This window comes from Gadus macrocephalus, chromosome 7, assembly GCF_031168955.1.
Source record: "Gadus macrocephalus chromosome 7, ASM3116895v1".
Taxonomy (NCBI): domain Eukaryota; kingdom Metazoa; phylum Chordata; class Actinopteri; order Gadiformes; family Gadidae; genus Gadus; species Gadus macrocephalus.
Genome location: NC_082388.1, coordinates 10,233,790 through 10,252,762, shown reverse-complemented (window position 1 = coordinate 10,252,762; position 18,973 = coordinate 10,233,790). Strand labels below are relative to the sequence as shown.

The window sequence follows — 18,973 nt, the reverse complement described above, 5'->3', positions numbered from 1 at the left end:
GATGCTAAAATAAAAGTTTGTATTTACAACCATTTCTTCACTTTTTCTAATGCTACCAGACTTGGGAATCACCAAAATCTTATTGCGTACTTTCCAGACCAGCAGTAACCCAGATAGACAAGACAGTAAATGAGGATTGTAGAGCTGCGGTCTGAAAACCACCGGTGGCGTTTTGAACTCCCAAGTTCTGAAAGGCCCTAGTTCAAATCAGTTACACCAACACCTTTATGCGAGTGCAACACTGGTCCCTGTCAGGCCACATGAAATTGGCATGTAGCCAGGAGGGAAAACCCTTAAACAACATATTGCACCCTTTAAGCACCCTTGTAAATAGACAAATGCAGATTTGTTGTCCCTTACATTGTAATCCATTGACGTGCAAGTTACTTCACGTTTGGTACAAATTTTCCAAATTCAAGTCACATTTCAAACACAATTCACTCAATGGACCCCATTATGAGTTGCAATTTAAACACGGACAATACAAGTAATATTTTTACAAATATTTATTTTTATCCACATATCTCCATTCCCAGTTTAGATGATGCCGATCTGAAAAAAAAAGAAAAAAATAAGGATTAGATCAAGCAATATATAGCAGGCCGTTTCTTGCAGCAGTGGCACTTTTCACATCACAGAGTAAGCGAATTGAATGCAACAGCACTTGTAAATCATCTGATTACAAAAACACCGGTCCACTTACTTTGTTTGCAACGTCCAACGCATCATAATCTGGTGCAAGTCTGACGTATGCCTTCTTCTCACCATCGGGCCTGTAATGTGAAAACAGTGATGTTAAATGAGAATGCCTCGGCTACGGTCATTTTGAAGCACCGAGTTGCCACAGCAACTTTATATAGTTGGATTCTTCCATTTGACAGACACCATGTCACCAGGCAGGTAGGAAAGTTCAAGAGAATACTGAAGATCAACTGAAAGCAGCTTCAGGACCTACCTGATCAGCGTGTTGACCTTGGCCACATCGATATCATACAGCTTCTTGACAGCGTGTTTGATCTGGTGCTTGTTGGCCTTAACGTCCACGATGAACACCAGTGTGTTGTTGTCCTCAATCTTCTTCATGGCCGACTCGGTGGTAAGCGGGAACTTGATAATGGCATAGTGGTCCAACCTAGTGACAGGGCAGCAGGCCTCAGTTTAAAATGCAATCACTACTTCAGCCAGCCCAGAAGGAAAGCTTTAAACCTCATCCATCCCAGAAATAAGGTGTTGGACCCACATGAGCCAAATAGAAAAGGGATTGTTCTACTTTTCATTATACACCACACCATCAACAAAACCAAAGTTCAAGGCTCTGCTTATTGGCACGGTACTAGGTGCATCAGACGTGAAATTTTGGAATCATATTTTTCATACTTTGATCGCTGTAATCATCATTTGCACCAGATAAATGACTGGGAATACCATCATGATTAATCAACAAACACTATATACACTCACTTGTTCCTACGAGGAGCACTCTTGCGAGGATACTTGGGCGATCTGCGGAGACGCAGGGTCTTGGGGCGACGGAAGGTGGGAGAAGTCCTGATCTTCTTTTTCTTCTGACTGTGGACTCCTTTAAGCACGGCCTTCTTGGCCTTGAGTGCCTTCGACTTGGCCTCAGTCTTGGCAGGGACAGCTAGATGAAAGTACATGTTGTATTTAGTTTGGTAGGATGCATGATATTTGAAGGTACAAAGTTCAAACATCCCAGCTAGTCACTGAAACATTGTTAAAATACCCTATATCAAGTCCATCGTTATTTAGTTAAAACCGGTTTTTGTAGCTTGAAAATGTTTTACGTAGGCATTAGTTTCTAGAAATAGGTTCTTGCATCAGTGGTTCCTTTGAGTTCGTCATAGCGAATCAGAATTTACAATTACACATCATTTGCACAGAATATCCCATTTGTAAAGAAATATAATTTAAACGAAAGCAAGTTAACATAAGATGATAACTCAAGTTTCGTGTTCATTTACGATGAACGTCCAATCGACTTTCACGTGTAGTGATGCATTGCATGACAGTAGAATTGCTACAAGACGTGGTATATACACATTCAAACACGAATGCCGTACATCAATTCCTAATGTAGGAGAATGTATCAAATAAGGGTTGGCCTATAGAAAATCTATATCAGAAGGGCCATGGCTGGTGGATCGGTTGAATTATTTCAGAAACACCCGGTTAGCCCACATTAGCGTTAGCAGAACGCTAGCACATTACTGCTAGGCAAGAGGCTAGGAAACTTGCGTGGTGATTTCTGCATCTTTATACTTGAAAACCAACGTGTTATAAACATGTAGTCGGGTAAGAAGTGAAGTACGACTTGTTCTCATAATATTGATGAACGTATTATGAATTAAGTTTACGCTATTTTGCCTATTTAGAACATTATTATCAAAGATGTACGCACCTTCCTTCTTCACCTTCGGTGCCATGTTGAGAAAGGAAGACACGAGGGGGTTTCCGGCCCTATAACGCAAGGGCGAGAATTTACTGTCGGTATCGCGATCTTTGGGCAACGAGGTCCATAAAAAAAAAGGGACGGAATCATGGAATGGCCGAAATACTTTTCTTTATTGATTAATTTACGTAGCCTGAATCGAAATTAGCTTCAAACGTTGATACAATAATGAAATGTATACTTTCAGTGGTCTCTAATCAACGAACTTCACAGTTGCGTTGTCAACCCTTATTCTATTCATCTTCACAAATATTACATTTGATAGGGAAACATTTGCGTATGTAAGAAATGTGTACTATTCAATAGTAATTTACTCTGACCCTTGACTCGGTGCTTGTAGTTTGTAAACCCTGACCAAATCAATACACTTTTTCGAATAGTTCATTGCATCAACCACGTTGAAGGACATATATCTATATTACTTAATTATAAATACCCTGGTGTTATTGCAGATGAAAGCTAACATCAGCAAATTTACTTTTATATTATTTAAAGCAAAAGGTTAAAACCCTTTTATTTCAATATATGAAACATGTTATACTATTAATTGCATCAAAAACTGACATCCAAACAATCATAAGCATGAATAAGTCATTTACCTACTATAAATGTTTTTTCTCTGTTTAAAAGAAAATGTACATTTGTCACTGTGCTGCTCAAGTGACAGCATAGTGCTCAACTAAATACTATTCAGTCAGTTTACAACGTATGCCTAACCAGTAAGCATGAAGAAACCAGACATAATGACATAAGAATTATTTATTACAAATCAAAATCCAAAAGGGTCCATAGAGTACAACAGTAGCATGACGGAAAAATAAAAAGTTCATTGTTCTGTCATCAGATCAGATATCAAGCCGTCCCTCCGTCTTCTTTAGTTTTCTTGCCTCGCTTCTTTGGGGAGCTGAAACAACGATAACATAACTATTAATATACTGCTCCGAATGTTCCTGTACCACAATCATGTATGACATTTCAACACTTTCTGTCCTTCAACCATAACGGCCTAGTGATTGAATCCATTGTAGGACTTAATGCCGATAGCTGTGTACAGCACAAATAATGCACATTGGACCACAACCCACACAGATAACTTACATCTTCGGCTTCGACCCCTTTTTCTGAGATATCTGCTGGTTTGTTTTCTGCATTTTCTTCTTTCCCCGTTTCTCTCCACCTTTGCCCCCCATCGTGTTAGAGACGCTCTGAGGCCCAGACTCTGGCTTCCCAGCGGCCTGCTGGGATTTCTTCTTCTGCTGCTTTTTTGGTCCTTTGTCGTTTCTGTGCATCATTGAGCGTGGCGTGGTGGAGATCGTGGCTCTGTGGGGGGGTTTCTGTTTGAGCCACCTCCTCAGTTTACTGGATGGAAAGAAGAAAAAGGCTCACCATGAGAATCATCATTATAAACAAATGAATTATCAGAGCACGTGGTGAATCGACAACGACACCGATTCAAGCAACAGCGTACACAGCAGTACTTAAACACGGTGTCGTTTCACCACGGCGTGTTGGAAGTTCAAGGAGGAGGATGTGTACCCTTTGATCTTCTTCAGGCCCATCATATAGTCGGGTACGGGACAGCCTGCCTGCTTGATCACGTTGGCAATGCTGAAGAAGATGGGACAGACGTGTTGTTGTTAGAAATCAAACTCCTTCAATAAAAGTACTGTTTCGAAGACACCGATCAGTGAAAAACCCTGAACCGGTTTCTACACAGTTTAAAATGTTTGTAGTGTTGTGCGACGTGTACATGCATACCTGCGCAGCAGTGGCTTGTCATTCTCTGTGAAAAAGGTGACCGCTTTCCCTGTGTGCCCGGCTCTACCCGTGCGTCCTGACAACGGATGTCAAATAGAATGCACACATTTTAAAACACACATCCTGTCAGTCCCAGAAACAGTTGATAAGAGACAGATTGCAGCGAGAACTGACCGATGCGGTGGATGTACTCCACGGCGCTGGTTGGGAAGTCGTAGTTCAGAACCAGATTGACTCCTTTGAAGTCGATTCCTCTAGCCAGGATAGCAGTGCAGATCAGCACCCATATATCGCCTGAGCGGAAACTCTTCATCACATTGTCCCTCTGGCAGAGAAACCAAAACATCGCACCCAGGTCAGGTTCTGACGTCCCACTCTTGTAACAGTGTCAAAAATGTGTGTGGGTGCGTCTCTCTACCTGTTGCTGTGTGCGATCAGCATGGATGACATCCACATTGATGCCCTCGTAGACCAACTCGTGGAAGAGTTCTCGCGCTCGATCGATTGACTGTACAAACACTAGCATGGGGGGCATGAAACCCTGAGGAAGTACAAAGAGACCAACATCACTCCCACGTTCAGACCGTCGGTTCTAAAGAGTTGTGATATTCAACCAGTGTTTCCCCCAGCACTGTATGGTTAAGGCGGCAGCCTTAACAACAATAGGGCCCCGCGTTGACTACCAATGTATAAAAATAATAATAATTTATTTATATATATATATATATATATGTTACTTTTTTATAAATATTTTTTAATTATTTCGATGAACAAAGTACAAAACTCTCATAGGGAAAGAAAAAATAAAGATAAATAATGTATTGGTGATACTGTTCAAAACAATAGTCGTGCGAACTGAAACCCTCACGGAAGACCCCCCCCGCCACCCCCCCCCATGGTTGAAACACTGTCTTCAACCATAGGGACGCTACCTTTTTGATGAGGTCCCTCACTGCCAGCAGCTTCCCGTTCTCAGTTCCCACAAACAGCAGCTCCTGCTCCACCGACTCCACCGCCGTGTTCCTGGGGACGCACAGACCGGACGGCACAGTCACCATGGGAAAATGCAACGGCACACACGTCAAGTACGCCTGGACCGCCACATGATGCCCGGACCCCCACATTACTCCTCCTGGACCACCACAGTACAGGACGCTACCCAGCGAGCAACAGGGGAGCTTTACCTTTGGCCCACGTTGACAGAGACGAGGTTGTCGAGGTTCAGCCGGCACCACTGCTCCACCTCCGACGTGCACGTGGCGCTGAAGAAGGCCCTGCGCACGCGAGGACAGGAGCAGGCGAGGAACAGGGTGGCCAGCTGATCCCGGAAGCCCCTCTTGCCGCCCTCAAACAGCTTGTCCGACTCATCCACCACCAGCCACTCCACCCTGTAACACGCAGTCGGATCAACATGTCTGGGGTTATTGATGCTCTTAAATCCCCTCCCCTAGGTTCTTAGCCTGACCATAACCCCGACAAACCCGGAACAACCGTATAGCTAACCATTAATGTTACACCTAACACCTAAACTTTACCATCTACCTAAAACCACTTTAATGTGTAAGTCATCGTAGGCCGAACCACTGGAATAGTCAGTTGCTCCCAGTTGGCAAACTATCGCTAAGCAATGAGCTAGGTAGCCTAGCTTTATTATGAAACCAGATTGAATCCAAGGTTGTACCTGGTCAGGTCGAGCCCCGGAGGATCCTCTTTGAGAAGGTAGATCAGTCGATTCGGAGTGCTCACCAGGATATCTGGAAACACAAAAAGGAGCACAGGCAATAAGCTGAAAAGATCTGTTTTCTCTTAAACTTGTGTTTCAGATCAATGTCCAAGTAGGCCTCACATTCCAACTACAAGAAACTATTACATGTTTCACTAGGCTCAGTTTGGTCAGTTCAGAATGCATTTCACTGATCTTACCGTATTTTTTACTCGACTGAGGTCCGTATTTCTTGGCTGCTAGGGAGGCCTTGTCGATGATGTGAACTCTGAACCCAAGACCATCTGACAGGCGAACCAGCTCTCTGTGGGTCTAATGATAGCAGAAAAAGAGGTTGGTTCAAAATATGTCAAAATACAAACAGATACCAAGAACTACAGTATCCCTTTCTCACAGCCCTGGGGCGTTATAGGATCCAGGTACTTTGTGAAAGGGACGGTGTGGGTGGTTGATGTGAGCACCTGGCTAGCCAGCTCCCGGGTGGGAGAGATGATGATGGCCCTGAAGCCCTGATTGGCAGGCTGCTTCAGGTGAGCCAGCAGAGGTAAACAGAAGGCGAGCGTCTTCCCTGATCCCGTTGGAGCGCAAGCCAGGATCTCCCGGTTCTGGAAACAATAGGAAACAGATTCAGTCCCCACACATCAGACTATCTGACCCTTCTAGTTGTTGGCTCCACTCAACCTAAATAATGTGCCGTTTACACACCCGACCATGTCGTCAGTCGTACAAGGCAATTAGCAGTTTGTCTAGCTCGAGGACACAATTGAGCAGAGGTGGGGCCAGGTGTATAGGACCAAACCCATCCCAGTGTTCTCTAAAGTGTCCAGTAGCATTCTGTAGTCGGCTGTGTTGAATAGTCCCTGGAGCGCTGCTTACATGCATCATCAGGGGAACCGCCTGCATCTGGATGGGCGTCGGAGAGCTCAGGCCGGCTTCTTGGAGATTCTGAAGAATTCGTGGGTTCAGGCGGTACTCGGTCTGCAGTTCCTCAAACGTGCACACCGGTTCAGGGACATCCGTGCCATGGACGTATATGCGGTTCTGATTACGAATGCGGTTGACCTGAAATAAATTATTCGAGAAGAACCGAATGTTTTAGTGGAGTATGGTTTCTCTTTGTATGTATGTATGTATGTATGTATGTATGTATGTATGTATGTATGTATGTATGTATGTATGTATGTATGTATCAATACCTTTTCATTATGGAGGTCTTTAAGTCTCTTCAAGGAGGCCCTCTTCGTTCCATCCTCCTGCTGTTGGGGTTTTCCTTCAGAAGACGTTGTCCAGCTGATTCCATTAGAGCCACTACTTTCTTGTGGTCCACCAACTACTTCACGAAAGACATGATTATTTCAGAAGGAAAAACAAGGTGTTCAGCCAGCTCTAAAGCTTTTCAAGCCAAAATTATACAGTCCCCAATAACGCTTTCATTATAGATTGTGAAATGGTTGATTGAAACAAGATTCTTCCCGCTTCAAGATTAAACGTGTTATTCTAGGCCAATATTATTTTTCATGACTAGACTATTGCAATTGCAAAAAAGACAGCCTGCTTAGCCATCCACCAAAAAGTGTTCATGTTTACCCTGTGTGTCAACCTTGATATCCCTCTTTTTCTTCGACTTAACAGTCAGGTGTTCTGGCTTTCTTTTCCTTTTATCTCCAACTTCACTCTCCCCCTCAACCTCATCACAGGGAGCAGCATCCTGGGGTTCAGTCTTGCTGCTTGAGCCTTTCCCGAAATAGTCGATAGCCGAGATCTGATCAGCAGCCGAGTCTTCTCCTTGGGAGCGCACAACCTGTAGGGGACATGTTTCTTTAGATGTGTGAGTTTCATTTTAATTTAGATACCATCACACATTAATATTAGAGAACTGTTCCACCTAAAAGGTTGTGATACGTTATGTATGAGAGCAGGCTCTCGTAATGTCTCACATATAAACCAACAACACAACTAACTAATTGTCATGGAATATTTGGCATTCACTGAATTCGAAAACAACCGGCACATACCGTAAAACGTTGGGCATCTTTTCCAAATCTCTTTAAATCAAATTTTGCTCCAGCGCCAAGCTTCCTGAAGAAGTCCACGGCGTCCATTCCGACAGCGTGGTATATTCTTCAGGCATTACTAGTCAACATCCGGATCATGCATCAACTCGTGATGTAAACGTTGCCCTCTTGCGGACACTTTATGTACAATCCAATCATCTACAGCAATTTGCATTTTTATTTTTTGGTCATTGATTGCATTAAAATGTTTGACAGAGAGCTGAAAATAAATCAGACATTTTTAATTGCGGAAATGATTTAATGATTGAAATAATAAAAATATCAAATAAATACATAAGACGTCTTCAGAAGACAAGAACATACCGTCTTCCGTTCAAAGACTGAAGATACATTATGAGTCTGTGGCTATATATTGGTTTAATTCTCGGCTTGTTGCCCGAGTGTTCACTCTCTGGTAAATTGTGACTTGACTCTCGAGGTCCGCCACGCCTTAACAAGACTGAGGGGGAATCATAAGCTTGGCCCGGCTGAAGCTGACAACGCAAGCTCCAACTCAGCACTGCTCTTAAGCAGATCCTCCAGGTAGTCCACAACCCTCTCCCTCCCGCTCTCCCTCTCCCTCCTGACCCTTTCATCCTCCCCCTCCAGCTGTAGCTCTCTCAGCCCAGCCAGCGTTTGCTGGAGGGCTTCGGTTCTCTGCAGGACGCTGAGGCTCTCCGTCCCGCTCTCCCCCTCCCCCGCCGTCCCTCTGTCCCCCCCCTCCCCACGTAGGTAGCGGAGGAGGTGCCCTCTGATGGCCCCGCCCTCATCTCCCGCTAGCGCCGCCCCCAGAGCGGGCATGTCCTCCCATTGGCTGAGGCTGAGCAGGTGCACCAGCGCCTGCAGGAGCGTCTCGCGCAGGCTGGCGCAGTAGCGGTACTCGAGGAAGTCGTGGGTCTCCTCGCTGTTCTCAAGCGCCGTGGCCAGGGAGTGCCACACGCAGATGAACCTCTCCACGTCGCCGTAGCAACCGCGGCGGGCCGGCACCGAGAGCGCGGCGGCTGACTTGATGCGCACCTTGAAGTTCTTACAGGACGTGACCACGGAGCAGAGTGCGGAGAAGGCATCGCTGGACCAGGGGGCGGAGTCTAGGCCGGGACAAAATACAAGAGTTTGGATATCAGTGTCGAGGTCATCCTTATAAAGGATAAGTGAAGCTGATTCTTGTCAAAAATGGAAATCAATAAAAGGCACTTGGGAGCATTGCCATGGAAACTACTTTTTATGCAATGATGACGGGTAACCATTTTGTACTACTCGCATCCTTGCATTGCGATAATCCTTCTAATTGACAGCTTCATGTTTGGGAATTGAGCGGTTTTGCATTGGAGAGGACTTACCAAGTGGCAAGGAGGGGTTTCTGAAGGCGTTTCCCAAGGCATAACAGGCGTTCCATCTGACCTTCATGGTTGCCTCTGATTGGACGGTCTGTACCAGAACCCTCACAGCCTCCTCTAGAGGGCGCTGGAACACTGAGCGAGTGAGCTGGCCATACCGCAGGAAGTGGAGTAGATTCCCCAGTGCACGCACGGAGTTACACTTTACCTGAAAACAGTCAAATAAGGATAGGGCATTTTATATAATAATAATAATAATAATAATGATAAACTTTACTTATACTTTTCAAAACACAGTTACAAAGTGCTGAACAATAAAAACACAATTAAAACAAAGAGCATAAAATACATGTGATTTACAGGAAGAAGACAGGAATAAAAACAAAGGCAGGCTCAAATGAAATCTGGAAAAGCTCTCCGGTAAAAGTGGGTTTTGAGGAGAGATTTAAAAATGGGCAGTGACTCAGTCAACCTAATTTCCTCAGGCAAGTCATTCCAGAGCTTCGGTGCCTGTATTGATAAAGCTCTGTCCCCTTTAGTTATGAGCCTGGACTATGGGAGGAACAGCAGTCTACTGCCTGAGGACCTCAGACTACGAGACGGCACAGAGGGGACTAAAAGCTCGGAAAAATATATGCTGGGGCCAAGTCATGTAGAGCCTTCGAAGTAATCAATAAAATCTTAAAATCAATCCTAAAACAAACGGGAAGCCAATGTAGAGACGCTAGGACAGGTGTGATATGGTCATATTTTCGAGATCTTGTTAAAAGCCTGGTGGAAACCTGATGGATTGGTTTCAGGTATTCTACTGATGGGCCTAGACTGTGCGAGACTAGACTGTGGGAGACTAGACTGTGGGAGGTGTTTTGCCAAAATGTTGTTGGTTCCAACCCCGATGCCCGCAGTCTACCCGTCGTTGTCCTTGAAGATCTCCTCCTTACTCCAAAGCACTTTAAAGTTGCTTTGGATAAAAGTGTCTGCTAAATTACAAGATTAGTTACAGTAGTAATACATATGCATCACCGATCCGCCTTGGACCCCCATGTTATCATGAAATGTAGTCGGAATTAACGGAGTAAAGCATCAACCAGATTATTAGTGGATGTTAATCCGGCCTCCTCTCACCCGGTCCTTGTCAGCAGAAGCCCGGGTGGCGGACTGCAACATTTTCAGGAGCAGCATGTCGGACAGTTCCTCCTGGAAGTCAGTGCCAACACTCTCCCTGAACCGGGGAACCATTCGAGTCAGCCATTTTATTCAGGACACGCTGCACATCAGGTTTGGTTAAAAATAACAACCCCATATAATGAAGCAGAAATTTCCCATTAAAGACAGTTTACAATATGCCTCTTCTCCTGAAGATCCTGAATATTTGCCTACAGATTGGCAATATGCCAATAGTGCAAATCAAACTTGTTACTCTGCAATTTGTTTACACCAGTTCAGATAGATAGCACCAATGTGTAGAAACTGTTCTCACGTTGGCAATAAACTCAGAAAGTGATCTTTTACATCTAAACAAAGAGTGTGCCGTTTCACAGGGGGACCCTCAGCATGTAGAAACTTAATGCTTACATGTTGACAATAAGCGTGTCTGTGAGGTTGCCCAGCGACCAGGCAGCTTTGGCTCGGACATTTGGCGATTTATCCTCCAGCGCCATTAGAATGGTGTTAGCTGTGTCGGCCACGAACATCACATCCTGCATACAGAGAGAGAATTTAATCATGCTCAACATGTTTGTTGAATGGCCAATCCAAACCTGATTTCATCATGCAGGACATGGTCAGGATGGAAATCTGAGATTGCTGGGCAGTAAAACAGTGTAGTGAGTGATATTATCACATCATTAGATATTCAGATACCACTTGGCCTCTTCAATGAGCGTCATGCAGTCCGACCCAGGCTTAATGGTGTTGGAGAACACTGGCAGCACACTCCAGCATCTCTAACCACTTCAGGATTTAACATTATGCCACAGCCTAATATTGACTTGATTAACAGATACAAATCTTATTGGTCTTCAAAGGCCAGGACTGAGATGTATACAAGGTAAACCTGTGTGAGTGCACACAATGGATTAATGGCTTTCTATCCAATTTAAGGAGGTTACAGGATATTGATTTTTAGGTGCTTCACTTAGAAAAGCCCTTTTGTTTTAACATAAACTCAAAACTCAAAAACAAGATCTTGGACAAAACCAATATCTAGACGGCCTTTTAGGTGAGAAAATATCACGTATCCAAACAGAACTTTTCTATCTAACTGAAAAAAGAGCAGAGCCAGGGCCGGACCCCCGCCTGGTGCTGGGAGGGTACCTCTCGGAGGCTGGGGAACAGGATGTAGACCCCCAGGGCCCGCACTGCCGCCGCCTTCACCAGGGAGTTCTCACTGTAGGTCAGGCCCAGCAGCACCGTGATGCACATCATCTGGATCTTATCCTGCACACACCGAACACACAGTCAGTCCTCTCACCCCACACACGCAATCTTACCCTGCATGCGATACAATCACATAATGAAACCAAAGGCCACTTATAATACAGCCTCGGACTGACGTCGTCGATGCAATACACAACAGTACCAATACAAACGTGCACTCCTACGACAACACAACGCTCATGGCATGCTACGCACGGCACGGGTGGAACCACGTGGCTCTTACCTCCAGCTGTGCGAAGGCCAGAGGGAGGATGGAGGACAGAGCGTCACACGCGCTGGTCTGCAGGGTGGGGTGATGCTCACTCTGAAGGGCCCCGTTCAGGGGCCCCCGGAGGACCTCGGTCCAAAACTCCACCACCTACGCACACATTTTTAGCAGTGTTTTTTTTTTAAATCAATAGTGCCAGCAGCAGCCTTGAGTACTGTAATGACCTTTTGCTCGTACAGCATGTCGAGGACACTAAAGAACAGAGTGCTGTAGTAGTGACCTGGCTCATGGGCAACCGGGCAGGCAGAGGGACGGTGCTCTCCGGTCGGTTCTGCTGGATGATCCCCGTGCCCAGCTCGTCCAGCAGCTGCGCACACATGACCAGAGCAGCAAACATCACACACGTGTACATCCACAGGTAACACGGGTCATTTGGTAACGGACGACTTTCCAAAGGAGTAACAATGCGATGAGCTAGGCAAGGGCTAATCCTGGGTAATAAGCTACCGTGGTAGCGGTCATACCTTGGTGCCGTGAAGCTGGACGGAGGGGTCTGACTCCTGGAGACATCGGGCGCTCACCTGGCCCAGCTCACTCATACACACCTGGGCCAGACAGAAGTAGCCCCGCACCAAATGGGCAAGAACCTGTAGCGCGCGCACACACACACACACACACACACACACACGGAGAAGAACCTGTTAAACACACATACGCTAGGGCTGCTCGATTATGGGAAAAATCATAATCAAGATTATTTTGGCCAATATCGAAATCACGATTATTCAAACGATTATTTTTGTATTTATTCAGAATGACTCTCCCAGAAAAGCCCTTGTAACTGAGAACTTTGAAATTTCGCGTCAAAAAGAAAAAGTTTGAATCTAAAATGATAGACAGATATGTATCCAGCTGATCTGCCCTTTCAATAAAACATTCAAAAAATAAAAAATAATAATAATCAACGCTAGTTTGACGCCAAAATCTAAATCGCGATCAAAATTCGATCAATCGCCCAGCCCTAAAATACGCACAAGTATATTTCACACACAAAACACAAACCCGAGCAGGCCTCACCTGCAGCGCCTCCAGGCGGACGGGGGAGGGCTCGGAGGCCACGGCGGCCCCTGTCCCGCCTGCCTCGCCGTCCGACTGCTCGTCCCGGGTCTCCGTCACCAGCTGGATGCACAGCTCCAGCAGCCAGGGGGAGCCCGGCTCCGCCCCTTCCTGCTCCGCCGGGGTCCGGAGGCGGGGGGAGCGTCCGCGGGAGCCGGGCGTCTTCGACGGCGAGGAGAGGCCGTCCCTGTGTCTCCAGCCGAGGGCCGCGTCCTGCGGCGTGCCGCCGCCGCTGCCGCCGCCGCCGCTGCCCTCGGGCTGCCGCAGGAGGAGCTGCACCTCGGGCAGGGGGGCCTGGGCCGTTACCATGGCGCCGTAGAGCGTCAGCGCAGAGACGCGGACGTTCACGTCTGTCCAACGCGAGAGAGAAAGAGACGAGAGACAGAGACAGAAAGAGACGAGAGACAGAGACAGAGAGAGACAGAGAGACAGAGACAGAGACACAGAGAGAGAGAGAGAGACAGAGAGAGAGAGAGAGAGAGAGAGAGACACAGAGAGAGAGAGAGAGAGAGAGAGAGAGAGACAAAGAGAGAGAGAGAGAGAACAACCCCCAGGAGGTTAAAGGTGCAGACTGGCTCCGAGGCAGCGGTCGTGACAGCATCATGGCGGTATGGACAGGAGGGCGTACCTCTGTGGCGGACGTAGGGCCGCAGGTGTCTCCAGAGAGGACTGAGCAGGCCGGGGCGGAGGCGCTGGTAGGGGGCGTTGGACACCAGGTAGGCCAGACACTAGCGCAGAGAGACAGGCATGCACACGCACAAAACAGATGCAGTTAGCAGGAATAGAAGTAGCTTCATAGTCAACCTTCACAGGGAGCCTTACTCGATTTTTTGAACATCAAAAGCCCGCTAAATTCCAGCTCTAATGTAAATGGTAAACAGACTGCATTTATACAGCACTTTTCTAACTAGTGGCCACTCAACGCGTGTTACAATATTGCCTAACATTCACCCATTCACTCGCCCATTCATTCACACACCTACGGCGGTCACCGACAGTCGGGGCGAGACGTCTCGCTCAGGGACACGTCGACGCTTGGGAAACTAACTCGCAGCCCTCCGGTAAACCAGCCCACACACACACCGCTCCACCCCCTTAGCCACACGCCGCCCCCCGCCGACCTGCGGCCCAGTCAGGTGGCGTGCTTGGTGTCCCCCTCACCTTGATGACCTGCGTGAGTGTCTGCGCCGAGGTCTCGGCCAGCAGGGCCAGGGTGAGGCAGCGGTGCAGCTCTCGGACGGTGGCGGCCAGCGACAGGGAGAAGGGCGTGAACGAGGGCCGGGGCGTGGCCGTGTCCTCGGCCACGCCCAGGAACTGCCGCGACCCGTCTAACATGGCCGACAGCACCTGGAGCGCACAGGCGCGCACCTGAAGGCGGAGAACACCCACAAACCATTGTACGCGTGGCGCATCACTTCTACAACCGAAAACCAACACTAGCTCTGTAAAGGGGGGCGTGTTGCTGGTCTGATGCCACCTGAGGCAAGATCACCTCTCTGGAATCTGTTTGGTAAGTGGGAGTGTACATCGATGTCGTTAGAATTATGCGCCAATGAGAGGTAACTACTGTCCCTTCTCATAGGAAAACAAAAGGGATTCTATTTTTACATTGTGTCCCGTTGAAAGTGAGACAGGGACCTTGGGTGCGAATGAGTGAGTGAGAGCTGAAGTGAGTGAGTGAGAGAGTGAGTGAGTGAAAGAGAGAGAGAGAGAGAGAGAGAGAGAGAGAGACCGACCTTGGGTGAGGGGTCCTTCAGTACGATGCTCAGCAGGGTGAGTGGAGGCGGTCCTGCCATTGGAGCATCGGGGATGAAGGAGGACCAATAGCCGTACAGCATCCTCTTGTCCACGCCCCTCACCACCGCTAATAGACAGTGGAGGGCGCTCTGTCGCACGCGCCCGTGGTACATCCTGCGGGCGAAACGGGGCAAAACACCCAGCACATGTAAACAAATAGAGTACGATGAAACAGTACATTGAATTTTTTTCTCCAAGATTATTGTTTCAGATAATGATCTTATGACTTGATAAAAGATAACTCCTAAAACATCATCAGACACAAGGTTCCCACCACACACACACACACACACACACACACACACACACACACACACACACACACACACACACACACACACACACACACACACACACACACACACACACACACACACACACACACACACACACACACACACACACACACACACACACACACGGTATGAACGTGAGCACCTCAGTTTGCACTGTGCACTGCCTTCCAGATCGGAAAACTCAGAGTCAGAGCTGGTTCTCTTCCAGGCGGGATAGAGGGACGTAGTGGGGGGTTTGGTGGAGGACTCTCCCCCTCCTGCCGCTCCTCCTCCCCCACCCCCTCCTTTGGGAAGGCCAGGGACCATCGTCTCTCGCTCCTCGTCGTCCCCATCGTCCCCTCGGTTCACCTCTGCCTTCTTGCCCTTCCCCCTGGTCTTCTTCTTTTTATTCTGGTAGGATGGATAAGACACATCCAGTCCTTTACCACAGGGATCCAGGCTAATACTGAGCCTCACCACAAAGTACAGCCAGGGATAACAACTCCGCGGCTCACAGTCACACTGGCCAGGAGTGAATCCATTGGGGGATTATCCAACTCGGCCCGGGAGTCCCATTCTAGAGTGAGGGAAGTCTCTCTTGTTGGACTTCACATGACGTAGGGTGGAAGACACTCTTGGATACGAGACATTTTGGAAAGCCCAGAATCGGTAAGCAAGCATTAGACGGCGATATAAATAACTAGTAGTCGTCTTGCAAGACACTGGTGGTCAACTACTCAGGGACTAGTAGGCATCTGGAGAGCAACTAGAAGATCTCTCGTCATTACTAGCAGGCGGGTCTAGAGAGGGTCTTACGGTTGAGGCTTTGCCCGGCGTGGCTGCCTCCTTCGGTGGTTCGGGGGGCTTGGGTGTGGACGGCCCTTCGTACTGAGGAAGAGGAGCAGCGTACAGCACAGACGGCCACTCAACGCTCAACCCCGGAGTCCCCTGGAACATCAGCCTCTGGAGACACACAGCGCCACCGATCATAGGACACACGGCAGAGCCAATCAGAAAACACACCTGTCTACAGCGGTCTACATAATCCGGCATACACTTTCCCTTGTAATTCATTATTCTGTCCGTTCTAGCGTGTTGCGGTGATTGCAACACGAACATGAATTGAATGACAAATTAGAAAGCACACACCACGACTAACCACAAAACACACAGCAGCGCCAGTAACAGGCACAATGCATTGGAAAGCCTACCTTTAACGTGGCGAGCAGAGCGCCAACCTCTTCCCCACCTCCGAACCTCCACTTTACCCCGGAGAGACAGCAGTGCAGCCCCTTCAGCGCCCCCTGGATCACCTGGACAGAACACAAACATCGCCATCACATCGGATCCACTCTTTTGAAAGCCTGACCATTGGGGACAGTCCCTACCGCGCTGTACAGGAGCTCATCACAGCTGTCGGGTTTGGGCGCCTGCAGGGCTTTGAGGAAGATGCTGTAACATTGGTTCCTGTATTTGTCCTCCAAAGACAGCTGACCAGGGATCCTACAAATACACACACACACACTCACGTATAAATGGCTTTGTAAATAACAACTTGGGAGACAAACTATTGGTCTACCGCGCACACACACACACACACACACACACACACACACACACACACACACACACACACACACACACACACACTTAATGATGTACTGTGTTAGTAGTAGTTTGTGAGGCCCGTTTACTCATCACAGGGCGCTGCTAATGGGCGTCGGGGCGGTCGTTGTATTAATCAAGAGAGGGAGGATTGCTAAGCCCTAAGGCTTAAGAGCAGCATGATCAACACTGTTTAATAATGAATGCTTGACTTGAGACACTAGGGACAGATCTAGCACTTCTTGGCCATTGCCAGGATAGCGTCTAGTGACGGTCCCAGTATCAGGACATGGACGAGACCAGGGTCGAGGGAACTGTACCCTGGATGATGTCATAGCAATTGTACCAGTGCATGTGCGTCTGTGGGGGGCTGAATGCTGAATACAAGAGTGTCAAGGCGTCCCTGACCAAGACGTCTCACCCCAACTGCTCTCGACGAGCTGGTTCACTCCGCCCTTGGCGCCCTAGCTGTGTGAATGTGTGAATTTTTGTAAAGGCAGTATTGTAAAGCACTTTGAGTCGCCACTGGTTCGAAAAAGCACTGTAGAAACGCAATCCATTTACGGAGAGCCACGCTCGCACCAAAAAAGGCTACGCAAGACGTGCGAACCCACCCGAGGCAGATGTTGGTCATGCAGGAGAGAGCCACACGCCGTAACTCCAGATCAGGCTGAGAGGGGGCGCTGTAGAGCAGCAGGAGGCCCTGCTCGCCCAGGAGCCCATGGAGGTGCTGTGGAGGAGAGACTCATCTGCGTAAGCCCCGAGCCATGTATAGACCCACAGAACCTCGACATCTTTGTCTGGATCTGACACTGATCTGTTTCTATTCTTAGCAGTCTAAACATCGCTCGAGCATGTTTTAACATATATCCTGTGTCATATGCAGTTTCCGCCTGTCCAAATTGTACTTAAAAATAAGGTGTTGTTTTGGACCGCCTACCTTTTGGCATTGAGGTCCATTCCCATACAGAACAGTGGAGAGAGCCAGCAGCACCTCCGCGTGCGTCCACTTACTGCAAACGCTCAACGCACGGACAATGTAACTCACTAGTGCATGTAAGGTGGGCTCATCCACGATTACCTGATTACAGTTAAACAGGCACATGGAAGAAATCAATTATTATCCCCTCCTCCACATTGTATGACAGACTATGTGATCTTATGGGTCTTTACAAGTACAATAATTACCTTAAGCTGATTAAGTAGATGGTGTACGAGTTGGCAGAATTTGATGACGAGATGCTCGTTACTCTGTGGTACGAGAGCGCATGCGTGTCGAAGCAGGATACACACATCCTATGGGATGATCAAAGGTATAAAAAGGTATTTCATGAAAACAACAGCTCTGCTTGAAGGATTAAACCCTGGGTTACGATGTTGTACAGCATGTGCCTGTTCAATAAACAGGGCATGACATTGCCATGATAATACAATATATGTATTTTATATTTTAATGGTGGCTCGTAGGGGTATAGGTTAAATCAATACGTCTGAGAACCACACAGTGAATCAGAGAAGTTGGAGATTGATGGGTAAAGGCTTGAAAAGTAACTGTTTTGTAAACATAACTTGTCTGGCACTGGTTCGCGACCATGCACCAAGAAATACACACACACGCACCACAATAAACACGAGTATAAACGCCCTATTTTAACACATCACTGGCTTGTCACTCCAAAATTAGTTTGGAGCACATCCCATTTTGCATTGATGTCATGCATGTCTGGGGTGATTTGTTACCTCTGGGCGAAAATTGATGCTTGGGCTGATAGTCTGGTAGTAGTTTTCTGAGATAAATTGGTCAAATAGCAAGTTCAGCTCTTCTTTTAGGTTAACCGAGTCCCCTCGCAGAGATCGGAGTTTGGAAGAACAACGGGCAAAGTGTACGCCGGGGTCCATCGAGTCACTGGCATGGGGGGTAAATGGTACAGCGTTAGGGGACAGAGTTGTGTGAAGAAATTCAGCAGCATCTCCTCCTACCGGCACAACAAACCGCGCTGCCATTTTGTCAGGAAGCAAACATGCGGAAAGATATTCCTCTTCCGGGAGCATTTCATACTAGCCCAGTGCTGCCCTCCACCGGTAGCTGATTATCTCTATTTTTGAGATTTATTTTTGAAGGTTTGATCCTTTTATTGTAGAGCAAGACAGGAAGAAATTAGAGATGGAGGGGATGACATGCAAAGGACCA

The 18,973-nt window shown here is 47.5% G+C and overlaps 3 protein-coding genes and 1 non-coding gene across 5 annotated transcripts; all 4 read right to left on the bottom strand.

Moving 5' to 3' along the window:
• Window positions 1-491: 491 nt before the first annotated feature.
• rpl23a (ribosomal protein L23a) lies at window positions 492-2,557 on the bottom strand. The gene is made up of 5 exons (XM_060056609.1): window positions 2,420-2,557; window positions 1,462-1,642; window positions 956-1,132; window positions 704-773; window positions 492-552 (listed from the first exon to the last, which is right to left on the bottom strand). The coding sequence occupies exons 1-5, from the start codon at window positions 2,442-2,444 to the stop codon at window positions 538-540; spliced, it is 468 nt and encodes a 155-aa protein (XP_059912592.1). The 5' UTR covers window positions 2,445-2,557; the 3' UTR covers window positions 492-537.
• LOC132462220 (small nucleolar RNA Z17) lies at window positions 1,337-1,405 on the bottom strand. Its single transcript, XR_009526780.1, has one exon. It is a non-coding gene; the product is annotated as a small nucleolar RNA Z17 (small nucleolar RNA).
• A 657-nt stretch (window positions 2,558-3,214) lies between the features above and the next one.
• ddx52 (DEAD (Asp-Glu-Ala-Asp) box polypeptide 52) lies at window positions 3,215-8,117 on the bottom strand. Of its 2 annotated transcripts, none has more exons than XM_060056584.1 (15): window positions 7,967-8,117; window positions 7,539-7,752; window positions 7,148-7,284; window positions 6,828-7,013; window positions 6,413-6,556; window positions 6,152-6,263; window positions 5,910-5,982; window positions 5,413-5,616; window positions 5,161-5,251; window positions 4,647-4,769; window positions 4,403-4,553; window positions 4,229-4,304; window positions 4,007-4,078; window positions 3,569-3,829; window positions 3,215-3,374 (listed from the first exon to the last, which is right to left on the bottom strand). In XM_060056584.1, the coding sequence occupies exons 1-15, from the start codon at window positions 8,051-8,053 to the stop codon at window positions 3,323-3,325; spliced, it is 1,983 nt and encodes a 660-aa protein (XP_059912567.1). In that variant the 5' UTR covers window positions 8,054-8,117; the 3' UTR covers window positions 3,215-3,322. The 2 variants fall into 2 exon arrangements, with proteins under 2 accessions (XP_059912567.1, XP_059912568.1); XM_060056585.1 differs by having other exon boundaries at window positions 7,148-7,281.
• A 126-nt stretch (window positions 8,118-8,243) lies between these two features.
• Window positions 8,244-18,820, bottom strand: heatr6 (HEAT repeat containing 6). Its single transcript, XM_060056568.1, has 20 exons — window positions 18,523-18,820; window positions 17,971-18,078; window positions 17,723-17,863; window positions 17,397-17,512; window positions 16,566-16,680; window positions 16,389-16,490; window positions 15,994-16,140; window positions 15,341-15,588; window positions 14,842-15,016; window positions 14,267-14,473; window positions 13,734-13,833; window positions 13,067-13,455; window positions 12,514-12,636; window positions 12,270-12,356; window positions 12,005-12,139; window positions 11,659-11,781; window positions 10,918-11,042; window positions 10,468-10,564; window positions 9,346-9,550; window positions 8,244-9,093 (listed from the first exon to the last, which is right to left on the bottom strand). The coding sequence occupies exons 1-20, from the start codon at window positions 18,784-18,786 to the stop codon at window positions 8,477-8,479; spliced, it is 3,624 nt and encodes a 1,207-aa protein (XP_059912551.1). The 5' UTR covers window positions 18,787-18,820; the 3' UTR covers window positions 8,244-8,476.
• Between the last annotated feature and the right edge of the window lie 153 nt (window positions 18,821-18,973).

Excerpts from the sequence above, each read along its gene's own strand:
- rpl23a (XM_060056609.1), bottom strand. The coding sequence starts at position 2,444 with ATGGCACCGAAGGTGAAGAAGGAAG. Across the intron at positions 1,133-1,461 it reads AGTGCTCCTCGTAGGAACAA|GTTGGACCACTATGCCATTA; the intron begins GTGAGTGTATAT and ends CCCTGTCACTAG. Across the intron at positions 774-955 it reads AAGGTCAACACGCTGATCAG|GCCCGATGGTGAGAAGAAGG; the intron begins GTAGGTCCTGAA and ends TTCACATTACAG.
- ddx52 (XM_060056584.1), bottom strand. The coding sequence starts at position 8,053 with ATGGACGCCGTGGACTTCTTCAGGAAGCTTGGCGCTGGAGCAAAATTT. Across the intron at positions 7,014-7,147 it reads AAGACCTCCATAATGAAAAG|GTCAACCGCATTCGTAATCA; the intron begins GTATTGATACAT and ends AATTTATTTCAG. Across the intron at positions 5,252-5,412 it reads TCTGTCAACGTGGGCCAAAG|GAACACGGCGGTGGAGTCGG; the intron begins GTAAAGCTCCCC and ends GTGCGTCCCCAG.
- heatr6 (XM_060056568.1), bottom strand. The coding sequence starts at position 18,786 with ATGGCAGCGCGGTTTGTTGTGCCGGTAGGAGGAGATGCTGCTGAATTT. Across the intron at positions 16,141-16,388 it reads CTCTGCTCGCCACGTTAAAG|AGGCTGATGTTCCAGGGGAC; the intron begins GTAGGCTTTCCA and ends GTGTGTCTCCAG. Across the intron at positions 9,094-9,345 it reads AAACCCCTCCTTGCCACTTG|ACTCCGCCCCCTGGTCCAGC; the intron begins GTAAGTCCTCTC and ends GTCCCGGCCTAG.